The 22,786-nt window shown below is 44.4% G+C and overlaps 2 protein-coding genes and 1 long non-coding RNA gene across 9 annotated transcripts; 2 read left to right on the top strand and 1 right to left on the bottom strand.

The window, feature by feature from the left end:
- Nucleotides 1–271: 271 nt before the first annotated feature.
- Nucleotides 272–15,859, bottom strand: LOC120643664. Of its 7 annotated transcripts, XM_039920100.1 has the most exons (11): nt 14,989–15,859; nt 14,821–14,908; nt 12,146–12,231; nt 6,175–12,048; nt 5,683–6,073; nt 5,367–5,510; nt 5,218–5,291; nt 2,205–2,264; nt 1,785–2,119; nt 905–1,076; nt 272–751 (listed from the first exon to the last, which is right to left on the bottom strand). In XM_039920100.1, the coding sequence occupies exons 5-11, from the start codon at nt 5,843–5,845 to the stop codon at nt 632–634; spliced, it is 1,068 nt and encodes a 355-aa protein (XP_039776034.1). In that variant the 5' UTR covers nt 5,846–6,073; nt 6,175–12,048; nt 12,146–12,231; nt 14,821–14,908; nt 14,989–15,859; the 3' UTR covers nt 272–631. The 7 variants fall into 7 exon arrangements, with proteins under 7 accessions (XP_039776034.1, XP_039776033.1, XP_039776038.1 ...); XM_039920099.1 differs by having other exon boundaries at nt 6,175–12,231; XM_039920104.1 differs by lacking the exons at nt 14,821–14,908; nt 14,989–15,859 and having other exon boundaries at nt 272–748; nt 1,785–2,113; nt 6,175–14,561.
- Nucleotides 15,860–18,819: 2,960 nt separating this feature from the next.
- LOC120646106 lies at nt 18,820–19,424 on the top strand. The gene is made up of 2 exons (XR_005664278.1): nt 18,820–18,967; nt 19,071–19,424. It is a non-coding gene; the product is annotated as an uncharacterized LOC120646106 (long non-coding RNA).
- A 400-nt stretch (nt 19,425–19,824) lies between these two features.
- LOC120643665 lies at nt 19,825–22,487 on the top strand. Its single transcript, XM_039920106.1, has 2 exons — nt 19,825–20,272; nt 20,941–22,487. The coding sequence occupies exons 1-2, from the start codon at nt 19,879–19,881 to the stop codon at nt 22,047–22,049; spliced, it is 1,503 nt and encodes a 500-aa protein (XP_039776040.1). The 5' UTR covers nt 19,825–19,878; the 3' UTR covers nt 22,050–22,487.
- The last annotated feature ends 299 nt before the right edge of the window (nt 22,488–22,786 follow it).

The following is a 22,786-nucleotide window of genomic DNA, read 5'->3' on the forward strand; positions in this document are numbered from 1 at the left end:
AATTAATCCATAATTTACTATAATGATGCTATAGTAATCATCCGCTAATCATGGATTAACATACCCATTCGATTCGTCTTGTGAAATAGCCAGAGGTTTTGCAAGTAGTTTTGTACATAGACTTTATTCAATACTTCTAAATACTATTTTTAGCCCTTTGGATCCAAACAAGCTCCATATGTTCTAAAGGTTGTTGTTTTAACAGTTAGAATTCATACAACTTTTTTTCGATGAAATTCGTACAACTAAGATGGTTCGTACTTCGTACAATAAAAAAATCACAAAACTTGTTTGCTAAAAAATGCGGCAGCATCTAATTACACCACCATGCAGCTAGCACGTCCCAGTCCAATTGCAAAAGCAGTCAGCTTCACTTGCATTTCATTGAATAATTGAAGTGCATGCAGTGTTGTTCATGAAGTATCACAGTAGTAATAAGGGCATAGAGCAAGCGTCAGAACTGCTGGGAGGTCATGCACCGACCGGGCAGCAAGACTCGAGGTGCGGCGCCTTGCATATTTCAATCTCAGATACATTTTGTTCAGCGTTTTCAAAAGACATAAGAATAACTAAACCACAAGTTTATCAACATTTCCGAGTTCCGACCAAACGATCATCATGTTCTTCTGTTTTAAACTGCATGCCCGACCATGCGTTTCATTTCTGGATCCCAGCGGCACGGCATGGACCTCAGCGGCCACTTCTTCAGCAGCCTAGTTGCTCGTTTCAATAGGCCGAGTCCAGGATCCTGCTGCAAATTAGATCAGAAAACAAAATGACATATACAAAACAGATAAAGTTATCCTGAACCCTGGGCATATAAGTTAGATAATAAAGGTTTTAAAATTTCAGGCAAGTGCATGTTTTACTTGGGAAAAATAACTCCAGTAATTCAGTTATTAACCTTCTTAGTCGCCACAGTCCAAGTGACCTTTGTAGTTGGCGCCTCTTCCTGTTTAAGTATCACCCTGCTTCCAGAACCAGTCAATTTCTGGCGAAGTGCTTTCATCTTTCCCTTTTCTATATTCAGCTTCAGATCTGACACCTTGGCATGGCAAGCCAGAGGAGCAGGATGCCTGCCATCAATACACAGCAAACAAAAATCAGTGCAAGTACATATTCAGAAAGCAGCAATCATGTTAGACACACAACTGAAAAACACCTATTTTAACTGAAATTGCTAACTAGATGCAATAAAAATGTCTTCTATCGAAGGTTCATTCATCTTCCTGAAAAGCATGTAACAGTTTCTGAAAGTTTTTTTTGATGATACAAGATCTGAAAATTTAATTCACATTTCCAGTCCAAATGCCACTTAAATGCTCCTTACCATGGGAATTGAAAATACAGCTGAAAACTCCAGCTAAGACACATAAATATAGAATCAGTACTAGTATATATATTCATAAAGTGGCAGGTCACGTTAGTAATACAACTGACAGAAAACAACTTAATCTTACTTGACGTAAATCAGTACAACTGAAAAAACAAATGCCATGCTAGTATATGAAACCAACATTCATATAGGAAGATCATAAACTGAAAAGGCCATGGTTAATAGAAAAACTAATTCCACAGCAATTCCTCTGAACATGCTGCCATTTCAGCACTCAGACAGTTGCATTAACAAGATGCAATGAAAAAAGCAGACTTTTTAAAGAGCATGCATCCAATGATGAATTTTTAATCTTATAACGATATTTAAACCTTGTTTTTCAGGAAATTAAGATTAGAGCAGTCAGTTATTATGTGAAATTTGTAAGAAACTGAGGCAAGAATATTACACTTCTGGTCCTGGTATTTTGTTTGTATGGCACTGTCCACTTGCAACATATATTTGGCTCATCTGGGGCCTTCCGTTTGGGCTCATCACAAGTCTTCCATTTGATGCTGGTATTTGGCTCATCAGAGGTTTTCCATTTGCTGCTGGTACTTGGCTCATCAGGGATCTTCCATTTGCTACTGATGTTTGGTTCATCAGAGTTTTCCCATTTGCTACTGGTGTTTGGCTCACCAGGTGTCTTCTATTTGCTATAGGTGTTTGGTTCACTTGGGCCCTTTCATTTGCTACTGGTAGTTGGTTCATCAGTGGCCTTCTGTTGGTTGTGCAGCTCTGGTCCTTCAGTCAAGATGTAAAAGATATAACTAAAAGAGGGTGATACTGATAGAATTTTGAATTACTTACTACGGTATTGAATACATACTGTTGGCATTTGGATTGCAGCAGGCCTACTGTTGAGAGATCTGATAGCTCCAATAATCCCCTGCACAAAGAGGCAATGTCACACCCTGAAATTTTTGAATTTCAGGATATGATTAAAATTAAAAAATAAAATAATAATTTTCTCATAGTTTTAAAATTTTCTCAACATTTATTTTTCTTTACAGGGAATTTAGTAAAAAAACAAAATAATTGGTTGTCTTCTAAAATAATTGAGGTTGTTTTGTTTGTGTTGCATTCATACTGAAATGCATTGTTTTATTGTTTGTTGTCCAATTTGAATTTGAATTCTCTTGAATTTAAATTTGAATTGAATTGTTTGAATCTCTTTGTTGAAAAAAAAAGAAAACCTCTCTCTCCTTCCCTATCGTTTTTGGCCCAGCCCATCTTCCTCTTTCTTTTTTTTTCTTTTCCTCCCTGCGGCCCAAAACCTCGCCTCGGCCCAATCCAGGCCGGCCCGGCCCAGTCCGCCAACCCCCCTCTCCCTTCTTCCCTCTGTCGCTGATGCGCGGGACCCGCCCGTTAGGGCGTCCCCTTCCTCGTGCCGAGCTGGGACTCGCCTCCGAGTCCTGGTGCCGCACTCGCCGGCGCGGCCTTCTTGGCGTGCACGCCAAGGCCACTGGCCGCCCCCTATTTAAGGTGCCGCGGACCCCGCCTTGGATCCCTTCGAGCTCGCGCCTCCCTCTCTAGCAAACCCTAGCGCCGCCGCCATTAGAGCTCCGCTCGAGCTCGGACTCGACGAGGAGCCGCCGCTCCGCCACCTCCACTCGACGCCCGAGCGTCCCCGAAGCTCCGCCACAGGGTGAGCAGCGTCACGTCTCCTTTTATCCCCTCTCTCGCGTCCTCTCGCCACCGCAATCGTTCGCCGACGAGTCTCCGCCGCAAGCCGCCGCGGTGCGCCCCCTCTCCGGCCGCCGTAGCCCTTCCCTAGCCCCTACTCGTGTTCCCCGTCGCGCGCTCTCGCTCCAAGGCCAAAACCCGAGCTGAACCAAGCCCCGGACCGCCGTTTGGGCGAAGTCCAGCGAGCTCGCCGCCGCCCGCCGCTGCGTAACACCGCAGCCGTCGCCTGCGCCGCCGCTCGCACCACCTGGCCAACCTGAGCCGTCCGATGTAGATCCAACGATATATATTAGATCGAGCCCTGAGTCAAAAGCCAGGGTACCGGTCAACCGTGTAAGATTTGCAAAAGAACCACTCGGTTTTATCGAAATTAACCCGCCATCCGATCCATTTGAAAACTATTTACAAGACAGTCCTTTCTTTTCTGTTTTAACTCCTGGACTTTTCTAATATAGAACCCGCCGTCCTTAGCCTATAGTTTTTCAAGTTAACCCCTGTAGTTTAGGTTTAATCTTGTTTTAGTCCTTGATTTCTTCAGATCTAGCCCCTAGAAGCTCTGTTCTCTTACAAATAAGTCCTTGGAACCTTGTTTTAGCTATAACTTCTTCGTTTTAGCTCCGTTTTCATCGATTCTTGCGCTCACGTGATCCTTGTGACGTGTGCAATACCTTTATAATCTTTTTATCCTCTGTGAGCACACTTTGTTGTGTCTCACAAATATTTTTTTCCATTAGTCCTTAACCCTTTGGTTAATCGCGACTAAATCCTTACTCATTGTTTATCCCATAGTTTCCACATCCTAGCTCCGTTTTCTGCGTTTCTTGCGTTCTCGTAACCGTAGCAACGAGCCCTATCTTTCTGTACGTTCTTTTTAAGCCTTTCTTTTGTTTTGGTGTATTGTTCTTAGTTGTACTTGTTGTTTGCTTTGTATGTTTGCCCGATGTTTGCTTCGAGTAGAAGGATCGTTGTTCGAAGTTTGACGAATCAAGAATTACAAGTGAGCAAGAGCTGAAGAGCAGTGAAGAGCAGTAAGAGTAGCTTTTCGTTGGTGAAAGGCAAGTGACCCTAACCATACTTCTATCTATACTTTATTTACAAGAGTACTATGATTTAATTGGAACATGGAGAACCACCCAAGAAAACCGTACAACCACAATACTATATGGCTCTGGTCTTAGCTAAGTAATTAGATGAACTATATGTTATGTTGAGGTTGTTTGCTTAGTGGTTATGAGTTTGTGTTGTGGAGCGGGTGAAGGAAGCTGTGTCTTCTGAGGGACCGCAACGGCAGGGACCAACACATACATATAGGGATTTTTTGTAAAGGCCTTGTAGCGTCCCTATGCAATCACACCTCGGAAGTGTGGTATTGTGTCTGATCAGCACATATGCGTGGTTGGGTTCAAAGTTCTTCGGAACTTTTACGCGAATTGTGGTGAAAGTGTACAACCTCTGCAGAATTAAAACTAACCGGTTAGCCATGCTCACGGTCAAGAGCGGCTTGTACCCTCACATGATTAATAAACTTAAAGATGGATATAAATCACATTCTGGTTATTTCTTGTGGCCTTGCTGAGTACCAACCATAAGTGTACTCACCCTTGCTTACTGCTGCTCAGAAGGAGAAAGTTGTGGTGAAGTCTTTTGAAGATATTCCTGAGTTCTAGGCGTACGCAACCCCCAGTCGATTGCCTGTGAAGTTTGGAGCCTTCGTTTCTAGGATAAGCTGTATAACTCTGATAGTCTTTTATTTGTTTTAATTCTCTTTTACGTGATAATATTACTGATTATTCACTTATGATGTCTCTATATGTATGAAACTTGATCCTGGCATACATATAGCTATGCATTCGGTTTTGGCCTTAAAACCGGGTGTGACAGGCAATGATCAGCAAGTTTAGACCAAACAGTCAAACAGTGTCTCAGGACTCTCAGCATTGTTTCATTGAGTACTTCAAGTGAAAAATGGCATACGAGATTGACCCTAGAATTTAAACTATCTTCAAATTTTAGCTAACTTCTATATATATATATATTAATGTGAAACTGAACTGACACCTACTGGCTCCACATCCCTGCCACTTCAACAATTCCCATATAAAATTTCAACCGCAAGAATTGGAAATAAACAGTATATTGTGCTAAGAAGTACTTGCCTGGTTGATGGCACAAGAGGTTTGTAAATAACCCCCTTCGTCGTCACTGAAGATGCCATCATCATCCAAACTGACTGCAGAGAAATAATTCATCAAATTGAGTTGTAAACTCCATTATCAGAGTGAATATGAAGTATCAAAAGATTTACCTGCTTGGATTTTTCCAGACTTCTCAGCTTCTCGAACCTTCCGTATCCCTTCTGCCGAGCATTGCCCTACCATTGCTTTCATCAAAAGATAATTACATCTGCTAATAGCCATACCTGACTGGTTTTCCAGTCTCCTCCCCCCCCCCCCTAAACAAGTACAATTAGTATCAAATTCTTATTTCAATTTGGACAAAATGCATCTTTGCTCCCACATACTATTTGTTTGCCTCGATTAACCATTTTATGTGTTTTCAATATTTCAGGAGAATAAAATGATTATTTCATTTTAGTTTTACAACATAGTTGGGACAGTCACCTGACTCATTAGGATGTGATAGCCGGACGACATTTTTCGTCAAGTCCCCCTCTGCAATCTTTCCAATGCCACCTGCAATTGTCTCCCCTCTCTTATTCTTACGAGGGCAGAATTTTTTGCCCCAAGAGTTTAAGAAGTAAAAGAACTGCTTTCCTTTCTTCATCCCAGCACCAATCAAGACCACGGCATGCCCAATGTGTACAGCTCCTTTTTCTCCATAGCGATGCTCAGGTGGTGACTTGTACCTTTTGCAATACCCTACATAACTTCTCCGTTTCCCAGCCCAATATGTTGCGATCAACGGAATGCCCTCCACTAAAGTATGGCAAATCAACTCAAAATCATCACGTGGGATTGTAGAAACATCAGCGGCAATGTATACACCTTCGGACTACAAAACAAAAGAAAATCGAATTTTGACAAAGAAAAATATTAGCTTCATAAAGTGAAGAGAAACAATGAACTGTTTGCAAGTGTATACAGATGACATACATTGCATCTCTAAATGCCTTCTGATCTTAGAATCAACCCCATATGAAGGACTTTATGTGTACCAACTTTCTGTGTATGAGAGTCAGCCGAATGTATGAGAGGCTGATCTTCGAAGGGCAGTATTAGTGACCGTGGTCGGTAATATCACAGGGATTGCCACCGATGATCTCAAGGCAGTGGTGGCGAATGCCTTGGTCCTCAATCCTGCTTCCTTGGTGTTTCGTCGTTCCAGCAGCGACCACAACTACATCATGTTCGTCGAAGATGAAGCTACGATCACAAGGCTCACTAATGCTGGGCCAACTCCAGCTCCAGGGAACCTGCAGCTGCACTGCCGACGATGGTCCCGCCAAGCGTCCGCGGATGGCATCGCCCTTCCTGTGCTGGCCAATATCGAGCTCAGGGGGATCCCAGAACACGCGTGGGAGATGTCAACAGCAGAGAGCTTGCTCAGCCCCTATGGATGGCCACACCTCCTTCAGCCAGAGACACGAAACAGGGAGGATTTTTCTGCATTTTGCTTGACAGCCTGGTGCTTCAATCCAAGGGAGATACCTAGTGCACGTGATCTCCACATCGCTGAGCCTCCCATTGGAGAAATTTTGGTCCCGCCAGGAAAGCCATCCTTGAAGTATACAGTTGCGTTTCGTGTCACCGAGATCCTACAACCAGAGGCTGAAAGTACTGATGGGGCAGCCTCCTAAGCTGAGGAAGAGGATGGCAACGGCAGCCGGCGACGGCAGCGGAGAAGGGCGGCCTCACCGAGCTCCCATGGAGGTGCGGCCGCCATTGCTGCGATGGGTAGGCCGTCGGCCAGGGATAGGTTGGGACCGGACGCCTCCGGGGCAAGCCACGTGGCGTGCTCAGTTGAGGCGGATGGATCCTCTTCCCAGGCGACGCATCTCGATCCTCTATCCGTGGAAAACATGGTGGTTGAAGTTATTGCCCCATCGCCCGAGGAGCCGGCGCCTGTTTTCGAAGGAGGCAACAGCGATCACGAGGAGTTTTCTGTTGCAACAACAGATGGCTATTTGGGCTCCACAGAGGGGGATTTAGGCCTTCCTGTGGGCCGGGCTGATTCCCAGCCTTTGGAACCCAGCCCGAGCAAACAGGTCTGCCAGGAACAGGTGACAGACGCATCCCCTTCTATGGAGTCCCCAACCATGGTGTGCTTTGCAGTTCCCAGCCCTGCTTCAGGAGTACAATCGGCAGTACAGCAAGAAGGGCACCACTGCGACCCGATCGATTTGCATGGCATTGCTCTAGTAAACTGCAATACCGAGGTTACCTCAGCAAGTCCACTGCAACCACAGCACAACGATCTGCCTCCATACCTTGCTCGAGTGGAGTCTACCTCTGCAGAGCTTTTGTTGGAGCCTCCTGCGCTTTCGGCCTCTTCTCCAGTTACTTGGCGGCTGGCGGAGGAAGTTATTCCCGCTGAATTTTTGGCTGAACCCTGTGTATTCACAACATCGGCTAACAGGGAGCTGTCCAAGGTCTATGCCAGGCAGCCTAAATCAAGTGTACAACATGCAACGCAGCCACCAGAGTCCCCCCCAAGAACACCACCTCCTCCAGCTGCAAGCTCTACCTTCATTGAGAAGGTGTCAAAGCCACTGGATATTGCCCTCCCTATACCAACCGTGAAACAACAATGCCGTCGTCAGAACTATGTGGGGACCGAACCTCCAAGGAGGAGCCGTCGCATCGCTAAATTACTGCCTAAAAATCATAATCCGGCTGCCGCTTCGGTGTGCCGGGAGCTGGGCTTCACAGAGGATGATTCAAGGGTATCAGCGGCCATGATGGAGAAGTATCAGGTTTTCTTCAACACACCACTTGAGAGGAATCACGTGAAGGTAATGGCAGCCATGTTGCACAAGGAGCTGCCGGAAGAACTCCCGGTGCAAGCATCTGGTGCTATTGTTGTGGTCTAACATTTGATGTTTTTCTGGGTCGTGTTTCTTTTTTCGTTTCCCAATGGATAATATAAATTTTCTCATTTGGAATGCATGGGGTCTAAATGATCGTGCACGTCGAGACTCGATTAGAAAAGTTGTAGACTCTTGTAAGCCGGCTTTGGTCTGTAGCCAAGAAACTAAATTGGCGGTCATCACACAGAGAGATGTTATCTCTATGTTGGGTCGAGATTTTCTAGATTTTGTCTATCTGGCAGCTCAAGGCACTCGAGGTGGAATTCTAGTTGCTTGGAGACAGGGGATTCTCACCTCGGATCAATATAGGGTGCATCGTCATTTTGTTTCTCTTAGATTCAGGATCGATGATGAGCCGGATTGGTGGTTTACAGGGGTTTATGGGCCACACCAAGATGCAAAAAAAGGCTAGCTTTCTTAATGAACTCAGGGAGGTCAGAAGCCATTGCACCAGTCTGTGGGTTCTTGGGGGTGATTTTAGCATGATTTACTCAACCGAGGACAAGAATAACGAGAACTTAAACCGTGCTATGATGGGGCGATTCCGAAGGTTTGTAAATGACGTTGAGTTGAAGGAGATACCGCTGATCGGTAGGAGATATACGTGGTCGAATGAAAGAGAGGCACCGACTCTAGTTAAACTTGATCGAGTCCTTTGCACTTCAAATTGGGAGGACACTTTCCCGGATTGTATTCTTCAGAGTCAGGCATCTCAAATATCAGATCATTGCCCCTTGCTTCTTGGCCTCAGAGAAGGGAACCGTGGTAAGCGGAGATTTCACTTTGAGAGTTTTTGGACTAAGTTCCCAGATTTCCATGAAACAGTTGCACAGTCATGGGAACAGCCAGTCTCAGCTTCTTGTCCCATGGAGCAGATTGCCATGAAGTTGAAAAGGCTCACTAAGGCTCTACAATCTTGGAGTCAAAAACAAGTGGGACATGTAAAAACACAGCTAGGTCTAGCTCGGGAGATTTTGCATCGACTGGAGATTGCATAAGACAGCCGTGCACTGACTCCGGAAGAAGATTGGTTGAGATGTGAGTCCAAGAGATATTGTTTGGTCCTGTCTTCCCTGGAAAGAACTGTGGCCCGGCTGCGATCGTGGATTAGGTTCTTAAAAGATGGGGACGCAAACACAGCCTTGTTCCATAGTCAAGCCAGATTTCGTAAGAGGAAAAACTTCATCTCTAAACTCATACAAAATGGAGAGGTGGTCACTAGTCAGGAGGATAAGCATGCTGCCTTCTTTGAATATTTTGATGGCCTAATTGGCACTCCACTTGTGAGGGCCTCCACTTTGGATCTTGATTTTTTCCATCGGGAAGGCATTGATCTTTCAGCTTTGGATGCTCCTATTACTGAAGATGAGGTTTGGCTAACCATCAAGAATCTTCCGGCAAATAGAGCTCCTGGTCCAGACGGGTATACTGGACGTTTCTACAAGTCCTGTTGGCAGATAATCAAGTCAGATTTGATGGCGGCAATACTCACCCTACAACAGGGTGACGCGAGGAAATTATGGCTTCTTAACTTGGCTTATCTCACATTAATACCAAAGAAGGAGGAAGCTTATTTGCCCACGGATTACAGACCTATTAGTCTAGTGCACAGTTTTGCAAAATTGGTTACTAAGATATTGGCTAATCGTTTGGCGCCGATGCTCAAGGAACTAGTGGCTACCAATCAAAGTGCTTTTGTGCAAGGAAGATGTATCCACGACAACTATATGCTGGTACAACAAACCATTAAGCTGCTGCACAAAAAGAAGGTACCAAGCATTTTCTTGAAGCTTGATATCTCAAAAGCATTTGATTCAGTTTCTTGGTCATTTCTATTGGAAATCTTGCAACACTTGGGCTTTGGTACTGCTTGGTGCAATTTGGTCTCTCGTCTACTCACAACGGCATCCACAAGAATTTTGGTTAATGGGGAACCTGGGGAAGTAATCAGACATCAGCGTGGCCTCCGGCAAGGCAATCCTCTATCGCCTATGCTATTTATTTTGGTTATGGACGTCTTAAACAGCCTATTCACCAAGAGGTAATAATGGACAGCGGATTTCTCTGTATGCGGATGATGTTGCATTATTCATTCGGCCAACTGAAGACGAGATGAATCTGACCACGCAAATATTAGATGTGTTTGGAGAAGCATCAGGGCTCCGTACCAATTTTTAGAAGAGTTGTGCCATTCCCATCAGATGTGAAGAAACAGAAATCACAGAGATATCTTCAACGTTGGCCTGCTCAGTTGCCGAATTCCCATGTACCTACTTGGGTCTACCAATATCCAACAAGAAACTAAGGAAAACGGACCTTTTGCCTTGGGTGGAAAGGATCGGTGACAAGTTGCCTAGTTGGAAGGCTAATCTGATGAACATGGCGGGTCGAGCAACTTGGGTACGATTTGTGATCTTAGCTCTGCCAATACATGTCCTGATTGCATTAAATGTCCCTAAATGGTTCATCAAAGCGATTAACAAGATTCGGAGAGCTTTTCTTTGGAAGGGAAGGCGAGAAGTATAGGGTGGCTGCTGCCTGGTAGCTTGGGAAAAGGTGTAAAGACCACTAGAATTGGGTGGCTTGGGGATTCTGAATCTTGAGATCATGGGCTGGGCATTACAGGTGAGGTGGCTTTGGCTCAGAAAAACTAATACAAGCAAACCTTGGCTGTCCCTGGATATTCCTATACATGCCAATGTGGCTGCACTTTTTTAGATTGCTTTGCAAACTACAATTGGTAGCGGAACTACTACTAAATTCTGGACAGACAGATGGATTCATGGTAACTCGATCAATGATCTCGCACCAACGGTGTTTGCTGCGGTCCCGACACGTGCTCGCAACATACTCCTAGTTGCAGATGCTTTGGTTGACCACAGATGGGCGCATGACATACAAGGAGGTTTATCTTTAATCGGGCTATATGAATTGTTCCAGCTGACAGACATTCTATCTGATTTCGTGCTTAATCAAGAGGATGACACTCACATTTGGAGATTCGATGCCTCAGGACAGTATACAGCTAAGTCGGCATACTTGGTCTTTTTCAATGGAGCAACTACATTTGAACCTTGGCGCAGAATCTGGAAAACATGGGCACCCGCAAAGTGCAAAATTTTTCTGTGGTTAGCTGTAAGAAATAGATGTTGGACAGCAGACCGTTTGGCTAGGAGAAATCTCCCTCATCCTGAACGCTGCTTATTTTGTGATCAGGAAGCCGAAGATATCCAACATATACTCACCACTTGTGTATTCACTAGAGATTTCTGGTTTCGCGTCCTATCAAGTTTTGGTTGGCAGCTCTGTGTCCCCTCAAGACATGAATTCTCTTTCTCAGATTGGTGGAGGAAGAGTGCCAAAAAGATCCAGAAAGACAAACGGAAAGGTTTCAATACATTGGTTGTGCTGGGTGCTTGGATCATTTGGAAACATCGAAATGCATGCATCTTTGAGGGTGCCAGACCGAGCTTGGACAACTTGTTTCAGGCTTTCAAGGATGAACACCATTTGTGGTGTCTTGCAGGCACTCAGAGCCTTAACTCCTTGAGTGCTGGTCACAGTGTTATCCTAAACGCTAAACGGTAAACAGTCGGTCACCTTCCGTTTAGGGCAAAACAGGTGTTTAAACGGGCAAAACGGCCATTTAAACGGTTAAAATGTCGGATTAAATGGAAACGGTGTGCCACTGTTTAGCGTTTAAACGATGTGTAAATGGGCTAAACGACTGTTTAGGCGAACAGTGGCTGGTCAAGCCAGTGGGCTAGGATAAGTTTCTTTATTTTTGCCCTGAGTGGATCTCGTGGTCAAGTGTTCTTTTACTTGTAAGAAACCTAACTTTCTGTATCTCAGCCACTCACAGCTCGGCTCGGAGTGAGGTGTGCTGCTTGTAAGGGGCCGACTTATTCTCTCTCTATTAATACAAAGATACGCAGCTCTCCTGTGTATTCGAGAAAAAAAAGAGAGTCAGCCGAATGAACACTAGAGAACTTATGATCATGCATTAGGTCAAGATCATAGGGATTTATTGGTGTTACAGTATCAGGATCCATCCCATTATTTATATTGTAAGTGCGCTCCATTATCTCTGCCGCTTTACCATAGGCAAAGGCCACACAGTATGCTGGAAAGAACCAAAAGAGGACGACAAAGTTAACAAGAAATTTAATTTTATCGATAAAAAACAATTACATCATAAGTTACTTCAGCTTGTTTGTGTTCCACTTAGTTGTGCGTGCAACATGAACATTCAAGGATTCCCTTCATTATTGTGCTAGATACTATTCTCAAGGCATAGCAAGAAAATGCACCAAAAGGCTTAAATATGAGATATATTAATATCAAACACAATAATATGATTACTATTCTTCATGGTCATTTCTAGAATTTTAATTGTTGCATAAAGTTGAACAAATTCAAAATTAAAGAGAAGAGCCTCCTAAAGTCTGTAACACCTTGTACTTTTAGTGCTCTTTAGATATCACCAGAAACATATCTAAGCAACGGTGACACAGACGTTTCAGCAAGTAGCCACATGTGCAAAAATATAGTCTAAAAAGATGCTTGATTATCACTCATGTAAGACAACACAATTCAATTATTACTATCTCAATATGCTTCTCAATTATGTTCAAATGCACAAGAAATGTCACCATCAAGATCAAAACAACATGAAAGTCATGAACATGATCTAACAAATTCCCATTCAACATGCTGAACATATAAGATGAGATATCTCCAAATTCCGCATAGGAATAAGCACTATGCAGCCATGTTCAGCCCATAGGGCATAACACACTCCCTGACATCCCACTTAGGGATAAGGAGCCCTCAAAGTACAGGTACATCATAACCCATCTTAGAGTGGCTTATCTTCTCATATGATCCATGAAGCGATGAAAATATCAGATAGCATTGATGGTAAGTAGCAGTTAAGTGAAAATAAACCTGAGTATTGCACAAAGGATATGTAAAAAATTAACACAGCATGAAATATCATGTACTCCCTCCACTCTTTTGATAGTCCTGTTTCACCTTGACACAATGACCAAGGAAAGCAACCTTACTTATCATATAATAAATGCAACACAGACTTTTTAGTTGGCCCTCCAATGTTATAACTGGGAACTCCTCGTTACTAGTGATATTTATTGCCATAGCCCATGTCAATAGCAAATAGGACTATCATTTGTGAACATTTAGTTTTTGAAATAGGACTATCAAAAGAGAATGGAGTACGTTCTTGTAGTGACAAGCATGGTAGTTGACAAGTAGAAAAGCTTCAGAAAGTCACTATCTGGCATTGGCATCTTGATCTCCTGATTTTTCCCAAGACAGAAATTGTCCCCTTTTTTTCAAATATACATATGCATAGACCTTCAAACTAAGCACACGATGATCATATAACTCAGAAGGGCATGAGATAAACAGACAAAAAGTTCCATTAAGAATAAGCAAAGTCACCTTGGTAATATAGCTACTACATTACAAAATATTATGGTGATGCTAGAATGTAATAGTTTGCCAATAGGAATCATTGAAACTAGCACCAACATCAACATATAAATCAAAATTCATTGCATTTTATCTGCACAAAAATTACTTAGGTAGTTAGGTGTATACTGAAACCATACAGAAAATAATTTAGTGCAAGAATAACTTAAACCTGAAAACAAACAATCTATCCTGCTGGCAGGCAGATCTCAGATAACAGGTCGCTCTGAAATTCATTTGAAAACTCTTCTCCACTACCACTAAAATATGGTTAAACAGAACTAGAAAAAGGGACCCTTACACGGCATAGATATGAGACAATTACCCACTATCTGGAGAATTAAAATCACCATGGGGTCAACGAGCAGAACGACATTTCATTCCTATGGTATTAAAATACTACCCTGCTGTAGAACTTCTCAAGAGATAAAAATCCAATCCCAAAATACAAACACAAAAGGCAATATATAGATAAAATGTCTTTTATCAGTTTTCTGAGGAAAAGTTCTGGAATAATTCAAAATAACACTCCATACTCTGCTCCCCAACTTCAATTGTTCCCTTTGTTTGAACAGGACATATCTCTTTTCTATAAGTACTATCAGACTTCTCCAGACAGAATAAACGATACAATTATGGAAAACTAAAGAAGAAAAATCCATCCCTGCACAAGGGTACATCAACCAGCAGCACATGGGGAAGGGTCTAGGACTGTAAAGAAAGGATAAACAAGGGCCTGCTGCCTGTTCCCCTGCCCTATTTTCATATTCCCTCTCCTTTGGTCTCATGTAACCATGACTTAAGTAAGGTTTGATCAAGGTTTGAATCTGGTTCCAACAAGGTTTGAATCTGGTTCCAACCATTTAATGTGGTCCATCTTGCAGACCACCAGAATCCTTCACAATCATGTACAATTTGGGGTATGACAAAGTCCTCATTCAATTCAGCTTTTATTTCAAAACACTAAAAAAAAGGGCGTACCCAGTGCCATAGGCTTCCCACACTGTGCGGGGTCTGGGGAAGGATTGTTTTTAAGCCCCAAGTCTTACCCACACAAATGTGCAGAGGCTGGGGCTCGAACCCGGGACCTTCCGGTTACAGACGGTAGGTTCTACCGCTGCACCAGACCCGCCCTTCTTATTTCAAAACACTAATGAACAAAACTTTAGTTTATTTTTTCTAGCTGAAACAAAAACTTCAGTTCGAAACAGAAACTCACGATCTTTGTCTTGATCCCAGACTTCTCCTACTACAGATTTCCCATTAGCTTTGACTTCGCCAAAGCAAAACTTGAAGTCAAGCTTAAGCTGAAATAGAATAATAATCATTCTTACCTATCAATAATTTAAATCAAAACTAAAAGGGGGGAATTAGAAAGAATTTCAACCTTTCTTTGACATTGGCTGCATTGGAAAGCTGGTAGGTTAAAAAAACGGTGTTTGGTTGGTTGATTCACAACACCACAACGGCACCTCCATGCTTTTCCATCATTTACACTACGGAAGCCTTTTTTCTTCGCCATGTTTGCAATGCTGTCACACAAATAAGAAGCAAATATTAATGTCTAGATTTCCAAGGAGACTAGACCTAGCTACTCACTGGGAAAAAATTGCAGTACACAATAAAGCTCTAAATATTTCAATGTATAAATTTATGAACAATAGGGGAAAGAGGAGAGGCTCACATATTTGTGCATGTTCCAGCAATACTAGGCAATATCTAACAAAGGTTATCTAGCGGCTACCATGCACCCCTTGTCAACGAATATTCTCCAAACACTAATTATAAAATAATTTCTTGCGGCTCTGCATTTCCTAGTTCCTTTGGGTTCAATTATCAAAATGAAGATTAGCTTTTGATACAAATGGAAACTAAAGGTTCAACCATGCATCCAAGATGGTATTCATGAACTTTTGTCACGGAAGGGCCATGTCGAAATTCATTACTTTGAACAACAAATTTACATAGTTCAGCATAAGGTTCAACAACAAGCACAGTTCAACTACCCCTTAAGAACCGGATTGAGCTGTCTCCTTCAGATTCCGACCAACGGGTGAAAGCAAATAGAAAAGCAGCAAAAATTCCTCTGTCCTATATCATTGCCTAATGCCTGCAAATGGAGCCTTTTGGTGAAGTCACATCATCAAGAAATCCATGTTTGTTGGGTTCCTTGATTGATAAAGAGCCAGATGATCCAAGCCCTTATGGCTAATAGAGTACATAGTTGAAAGGACATCTATTCAAAAGTTATGCATTTGGGCCATTTAGCAAGTAAATAACTGCTGGAAAAATAGCTCGAAGCTCGTGAGCCGGCTCGAACTCGTTGCAGCTCGGCTCGGCTCGGAGCGACTCGCGAGCCTGAAACAAGCCGAGCCGAGCCTTATTTCTGGGCTCGGAAAACCAACGAGCCGATCCGAGCCGGCTCGCTCCGGCTCGCGAGCCGGCTCGAAGCTCGGCCTAATAGAGGCCCGTTATGGCCTGTGAGCCAGATCCAACCATCCATCTAAGCCGAAACCGCAAGGCAGCGGGGGTCGCCGGTGGCGGCGATGGATCCCCTCTCTGTGCTCCGTGACTACGCCGCCCGCAACGAGCTGGACAAGATCTTCTCCGGCGATGACATCCTCTTCGGCTCCGACTACACCTTCCCGGCCAACACCCCACCGCCTTCACCTTCAAGCAGTCCAACCGCCCCTACCCGCTCTCAACCGCCGTCTTCCTCGCGCAGCACCACGACCTCAAGCACACCGATTTCATCCAGGTCGCGCGCCTCCGCCGCATCTCGCCCGTCTCCCTCCCCGACCGCAAGACCTTCCTCGACTTCCTCCGCTTCGGCCACAACTCGCTCCCCTCCGCAGACCCGCTCCTCCCCTCCGCCTTCGCGCCTCCCGAGACCCACCTCCACCCGCCCTCGCCGCCGCCCGAGGACCCCGCCGCCGCCGGCCATTCAAGGACCGCAACGCGCTCCTCGACGCCCGTGGCCGCGACTTCCTCGCCGTCTTCCAGGCCGCCCTGCGCCGCCAGGACAAGCAGTGCAAGGCCGGCGGCAAGGACGTCGTTCCATCCTCCCTCACCCCCTGGCTTGCGCGTCCCGGACTCCCGGCCGCCGCCAGCGAGGCCACCACGGGGGCGCAGATCCGCGCGCTCGAGTGGCCATTCAAGGACCGCAACGCGCTCCTCGACGCCCGCGGCCGTGACTTCCTCGCCGTCTTCCAGGCCACCCTGCGCCGCCAGGACGAGCAGCGCAAGGCTGGCGGCAAGGACGCCGCGCCATCCTCCCTCACCCCCTGGCCTGCGCGTCCCGGACTCCCGGCCCCCGACGGCGGCCTCCCTCTGGGATCTGCCCCCGATGGCCGCCTCCCCTGCTACGTGTTATGGCTCGCGAGCCGGCTCGAGCCGGCTCGTGAGCCTTGTACGAGCCGAGCCGAGCCTCTACCACAGGCTCGGCTCGGCTCGTTTCCAGCCCTAGTGCAGGGAGTGCGCAGGTGATCAAATCCAATGCCACCTGGACCCCGCAGCCGAGCCTCGAAATGGCATGATCAAGCCACCGTGCCTCAGAATTTTTTCTCCTCCTTTTTTCCTTTGACTCGATTGGAAATGAGAGGGTTTTTGAAAGGAAATGGCCAAGGTACATAACTTACCCTCCCAGGCACCACAGCATGCTAAGCTCATCACCGTTAAGGAAGACGAAGCCTTTGCCTCCACATCACAAAGCAGTCATGCCTAGCTTACAGGTACATCAAACTCAAATCTAAGGTTTATTATATCAAAGTCTGCATAAGGTATAACTGCAGCACATCAGATTACGGAACAACAAAAAGATGATGTTAGATAGATATAGCATTTTCAAGCAGTACATTTGTCTTGCCATATACAGCTTAAGAAATCTTGGTTATCCTGCAGATGCATTTCAGAAAAACACCCTTCTGCACACTTGCTTAAATACGCTTATTGTAGGTATCCTCGCTTTAATTTCTACTCAGAACATACTTTTATTTGACCTCTTATTAGGCAGGCTTAGAAAAAATGTCCTACTAACACTTGCTCTTAGATCAATGTCAGCTTAAGAAATATTAACTGTGCTATAAATCAGGATCACAAAAAAAACCCTATTACACAATTGATTAAGTGCACTTATCTTAGGCATTCCCTCTTTAATTTCCATCTGCAACTCACTTTTACTTCGCCTCCTGTTAGGCAAGCTAGAAAAACTTGGACTGCCCACACTTGCTTTTCCAGCAATGTCATCTTAGGAAAGCTTGGTTATACTATGAATGGAGTTAAGAAAAGCACCATACTGTACACTTACACTTATGCTAGGTATATCTTTTAAATTCCCATTCACAACTCACTTTTATTTGACCTCTTACTATGCAGCCTTACAAAAAAATGGACCCTACCCACACTTGAGATTTGACCAATGTCCACTTGCTGCTACTAAATTAATTACTTCGCATTGCCAACGGTATTGCTACAATCTTCTTTACTGAAAATTTAGCTACAAGGATTTATTCTTCCTTCATATTTACAATATATCTACAGCTGTAGCCTTCAATGCCCCAATGCTTAGGACAGAATTACTATATAGCCACCCCCTTTTGGAAATATTCATTTTACTTATTTACCCAGCTACTACAGTCTTTCTGACCCACTTAGAATTTACAATCTAACTATCTATTACATTTATACAGCCCAATTGGAGCAACCAAATGATATTACATTTATACAGGCCAATTTGAGCAACCAAATGATACAGGTACGCCTGGTGAAACAGTTTAATCAATAGCAACCGGAAACAAATCCCAGCCGGCAACCTTTGAACTGGCTGCTCCTATACTGGGGTCTGCAGTCTGCACTTGCCTTGTCACTTCAGTTAGCATTTAAAATTCTCTTCAAAAAACCACTCTGTTCCGCCCTAGCTTTCCTTGTAGCCCACAATCCTTTGGAAGAGAATGATGCACTTTATCTTTGTCTATCATGGTGTCAAACTTTCCCCTATCCCCGCATGGATGAAAGCTGCTATTGCATATATAAACTCACGTCTGCCTCCTCGCTTACACCCACTTGGGTATGCAAAACCTTGGCCGCAAACATAGAAGGATGCTTCAAATCAGGCATGCTCACCTGGGCAACCACATTTATCATTTGCTTGCCAAACACTGAAACAAGCATGCAGATCAGACTGACAACTACCTTCTTAGGTCAAATGATTATTCCTGCACTGCTGACAGTGGCCAACATGATGGAGGCATCTTGGTTCAGATTTGAGCCTATTTTAATATCAGTTTATATGAATATTGCCAGCCGCCTCAGAAACAATCAAAGCCTGAGCTTTCGCATTACCAAAAACCAGGTGTTAGCCTCTACTGGTACGTCATGAGAAGCTTCAATTTCTCTGACAAATTCCGATCCTACTACTTGCAGTTTACTTAAATGTACTAACATTACTTTTTCCATGCTTCCTTCGTGCAGAATATTAAGCTATCTCAGAAGCCAAATATGGCCCCATTGCAGTCTATTCCTATGAATAAATAAACCTCAAATGGTAAACTATGCAGTTATGGAGCACGGACTATTTTGCCAAGGATCAAATGCCATTACACTATCTTGCTCTCTGCTCCATGAAACCAGCCTAGCCTTGAACCATTTGCATGCTATTACCAAGGAGTGCCTCCTTTATGATGAGTAATCACTAATGTACTTATCCTATAATTAATTGCTACTCTAAGATGTCTACGACAATGGCATACTGGCTGTATGATCCTTTAAGGTAATTATGTGGCTGCCGACGTCATTGTTAGCACTGATATTTGAGCAACATTCCTCGCTCCTAACTGATAATATTAATCGTTTTTGATTTAGCGGTCATTTTTTTGATTTAGCGGTCATTATTATTCCTTCGCTTATAACAGCTTATTTATTTACTTTACCTTACAAACTCAATACAGAAAAACAGAGCTCCATACGACGATTGAAATTCCAACTAATCACACCAGGCAGTGAAAAAAGAATATGTATTAAAACAAAAGTTGATTGCAAATAGGCAATGAGCGCGTCGCGTCATGCACTAGTGTAGCAGTAGACTTCAAAAGAATGCACTAATGCAGTAGGTTGGGCCGAATGAGGATGGCTCGTGCTCACGGCTCATCATCATCATCAGTCTGGTTGGGCTGGGCCCACAAGTCTGGCCCAGGCCCAGCCCACGAGGGTTTTTCCCCTTCCGCCTCCTAAAGCCCCTGCGCGGCCAACCCTCCGCCACGGCGACCTCGCGTCCGCCGCCATGTTCGCCCGCCGCCTCCTCGGCGTCCAACCCACCAGCCACGGCGTCCTCCCCCGCAGCTTGGCTCCCCTCGCCCCCTCCCCTCCCTGCTACGGCGCCGCCGCGCGGCGCCACTTCCACCAGCTGCAGGAGGAGGAGGATGACGAGTGGGAGGAGAGCGAGCGGGGGGAGTCCAGGGCTGTGAAGGTGACGGTGTGGTGGGACCTGCAGAGGTGCCGCCTCCCTCGCCGCGTCGACCCGCGCTGCCTCGGCGCGCGCGTCACTACGGCGCTGCGGCGCGCCGGCATCCGCGGGCCCGTCGAGATCACCGCCTTCGGCGACGCCACCCGCATCCCCACCGCCGAGCAGGAGGCGCTCGCCGACACCGGCGTCGCCTTGTCGCACGTCCCTTCCAGTTGCGCCCTCTGCCCCCCTCCCGCCACCGCGCTTGTCCGGTTCAAATTCTTGCGCAAGCCTTTACAAAAAATCGTTAGAATGAGAAATGATTACTCCATTTGTTGCTTCTGATTGATTAAACTGTTGTGTGCTTAGGGTTGCGACAAGTTTGCAACATCTGTGGTTCAAACAGTGCTCGAGTTCGTTTTAGTTCATGTCATACAGGATACACTCTTGGAATCTTGAGCATATGCTGGTTCTAATGTATTGACATTCAGTAGATATTGGCACAATTTATTCGTGCAGAGGGGGATTGGTTCAGATTAGTGTTCAGGCTACTCTTGTTGTCAGAAATATGTGGCCTGGGATGTGGATGGATTTTCAATTCCGCTTCTCTCTAAGGAGTAAGGACGTGATTATCAAATATTAGGATGTGAATACCATTAGTAGCTTATTGCTTTGGCGCTGCAGTTGCCATTTCATGTTAAATAGGACTCCATAACATCAGTATCAAGTCATTAGTTGAATTATTTACCATTTTTATTGGAGGACGCTGACACACTCACACACATGAAGTTCAAGATTTGCTGCCATCACAGAAAGACACCCTGTTTTTGTATGTTGATTCCAGTTATGCAGTGTTGCTATTTCATCTTATCGTACTAACAATATGGTTTCCTTTTCTAGGTGGAAAGGATGGTTCTTACAGATCATTAATGCCTGATATTGTCTCTTGGATTGGTCAGAACCCTCCGCCAGCCCATTTCCTCCTTATATCTGGGGATGAAGACTTTGCAAGCATTTTGCATCGTCTTCGGATGAGCAATTATAATGTATTGCTCTCTTGCCCTGATGCTGGCTCCAAGATGTTACGCAGTGCAGCGACATTTTTGTGGCCATGGGAACCTCTAGTCACAGGGGTGGATCTCGAACCCAAATATATTAATCAACCACCAGATGGTTTATCTTCTTGGTATGGTCAGTACAGGGAATATGGTCATGACCTTCTGTTGAAACCAAAGAAAAGCATGGCTTTACAATGGAATGCCAAGGAACATAAAGTCCCCAAATCTGTTGTCATTGGGATTAAACAAGTACTGGACTTTTACCCTGAAGGGATCAGTGTGTCCAATCTTCGACTGCAGCTTTTCAGGATCAATGTGTTTATTGATAAAGGATATTTTGGCTTCAAAAAGTTTTCTACCCTTCTCAAAGCTATGCCTGATGTTGTAAAACTTATAGACCCTCTACCAGGTGATGACCAGCTTACTGTGGTTGGGGTTTTCAAGAGTTCAGTAGAGTCTTCTGAGCAAAGTAGTTTCAACGGAATGGATGCTGCTCAAAGTAGCATTATTGAGGAAAAACACCACTATGAAAGTGAAAGTGAGGTGCTGTCATCATTGTTTGACCAGCCTTCCTTGTCAGAATTACCATCATGTATGGAAAAGAAGACTCTGGAAACTGAAGCCCCATCCTCCCCATCAGAACAATTATGTAGTGACCATAGGAAAGCTCCTGGACTAACTGAACTAGCAGAGCCACCTTCCAACAATCTGCAAGCTGATGTTACTCTGACGGAGGATGTTCCATCACCACCATCTGATGCAACATCTGTAGGTCAAGGGAATGCTGCAGCTGTTGATCTCGTTAACAAAACAGAACCAGTCAACCATATGGAACCTGATAAGGTGGACGCTGCTGGCACTCCTTCCTCATCAGAGGCGCAAGGTAATATCAGCAATAAAAGGGGACTATTTGGATGCATATCATCTCTATGGAATGGCCGAAACGCTTAGGTTTTGTGGCATCTCTAATAAAGCATCCAATGATTTGCCAATCGATCAGTTCATAGGCAGAATCTTGTAGAATAGTTTGTTCAGATTTCAGAGGTGTAGTGAACACAGAATGTTCATCTGAATACACTTTAGTATACTGTATAAAAAAACACTGCAGATGTGGAAAGGATTGTACTCCCTCTGTTCTAAATTATAGGTCGTTTGACTTTTTTGACCCCAAGTTTGACCATTTGTCTTATTCAAAAATTTGTGCAAAATATCACTTCTTTTGTTGTGGCTTGCTTTATAATTGACTGTTTGCACAAATTTTTTAATAGGACAAGTGGTCAAATTTGGTGTCAAAAAAAGTAACACTTCTTTCAAAAAAAAGTCCAATCTATAATTTGGAACGGAGGGAGTATTCATTATTTTGTGTACTCAACCTTTTTTTCGTGAGCATGGAGGGCAGATGCTAACGCAGTGAGATGTTTTTGTCTAAACAGTAATTTGGTTTGTGCCTAAAATTGAGCAATGTGAAGCCCACTGAAGCTGAATATATCATTTTGTGGTTCTATTACTTAGACGTTTGTGATGTGGAACAATTTTAGAATCAGCTTTTATAGATAAAGAGTAATAAAAATATAAAGGAGCAGAATTTCAATTTGGAGATACAGTCTGTCCATCCGGTTATGCATCTTGTAATTATTCTCATGGAATCAGTTCTCTGCCAGGCGAGCTTGATGTTTGGTCCTTATCGA

The sequence above is a fragment of the Panicum virgatum genome, chromosome 8K (assembly GCF_016808335.1).
Source record: "Panicum virgatum strain AP13 chromosome 8K, P.virgatum_v5, whole genome shotgun sequence".
In the NCBI taxonomy this organism is placed as follows: Eukaryota; Viridiplantae; Streptophyta; class Magnoliopsida; order Poales; family Poaceae; genus Panicum; species Panicum virgatum.

What these genes read in the sequence shown, in the direction of transcription:
- LOC120643664 (XM_039920100.1), bottom strand. Translation starts at nt 5,845, where the DNA reads ATGAAGAAAGGAAAGCAGTTCTTTTACTTCTTAAACTCTTGGGGCAAA. An exon ending in GTCTGGAAAAATCCAAGCAG is followed by an intron (nt 5,292 to 5,366) that starts GTAAATCTTTTG and finishes ATTTCTCTGCAG; the next exon opens with TCAGTTTGGATGATGATGGC. An exon ending in GGACTGTGGCGACTAAGAAG is followed by an intron (nt 752 to 904) that starts GTTAATAACTGA and finishes TCTAATTTGCAG; the next exon opens with CAGGATCCTGGACTCGGCCT.
- LOC120643665 (XM_039920106.1), top strand. Translation starts at nt 19,879, where the DNA reads ATGTTCGCCCGCCGCCTCCTCGGCGTCCAACCCACCAGCCACGGCGTC. An exon ending in CTTGTCGCACGTCCCTTCCA is followed by an intron (nt 20,273 to 20,940) that starts GTTGCGCCCTCT and finishes TTCCTTTTCTAG; the next exon opens with GTGGAAAGGATGGTTCTTAC.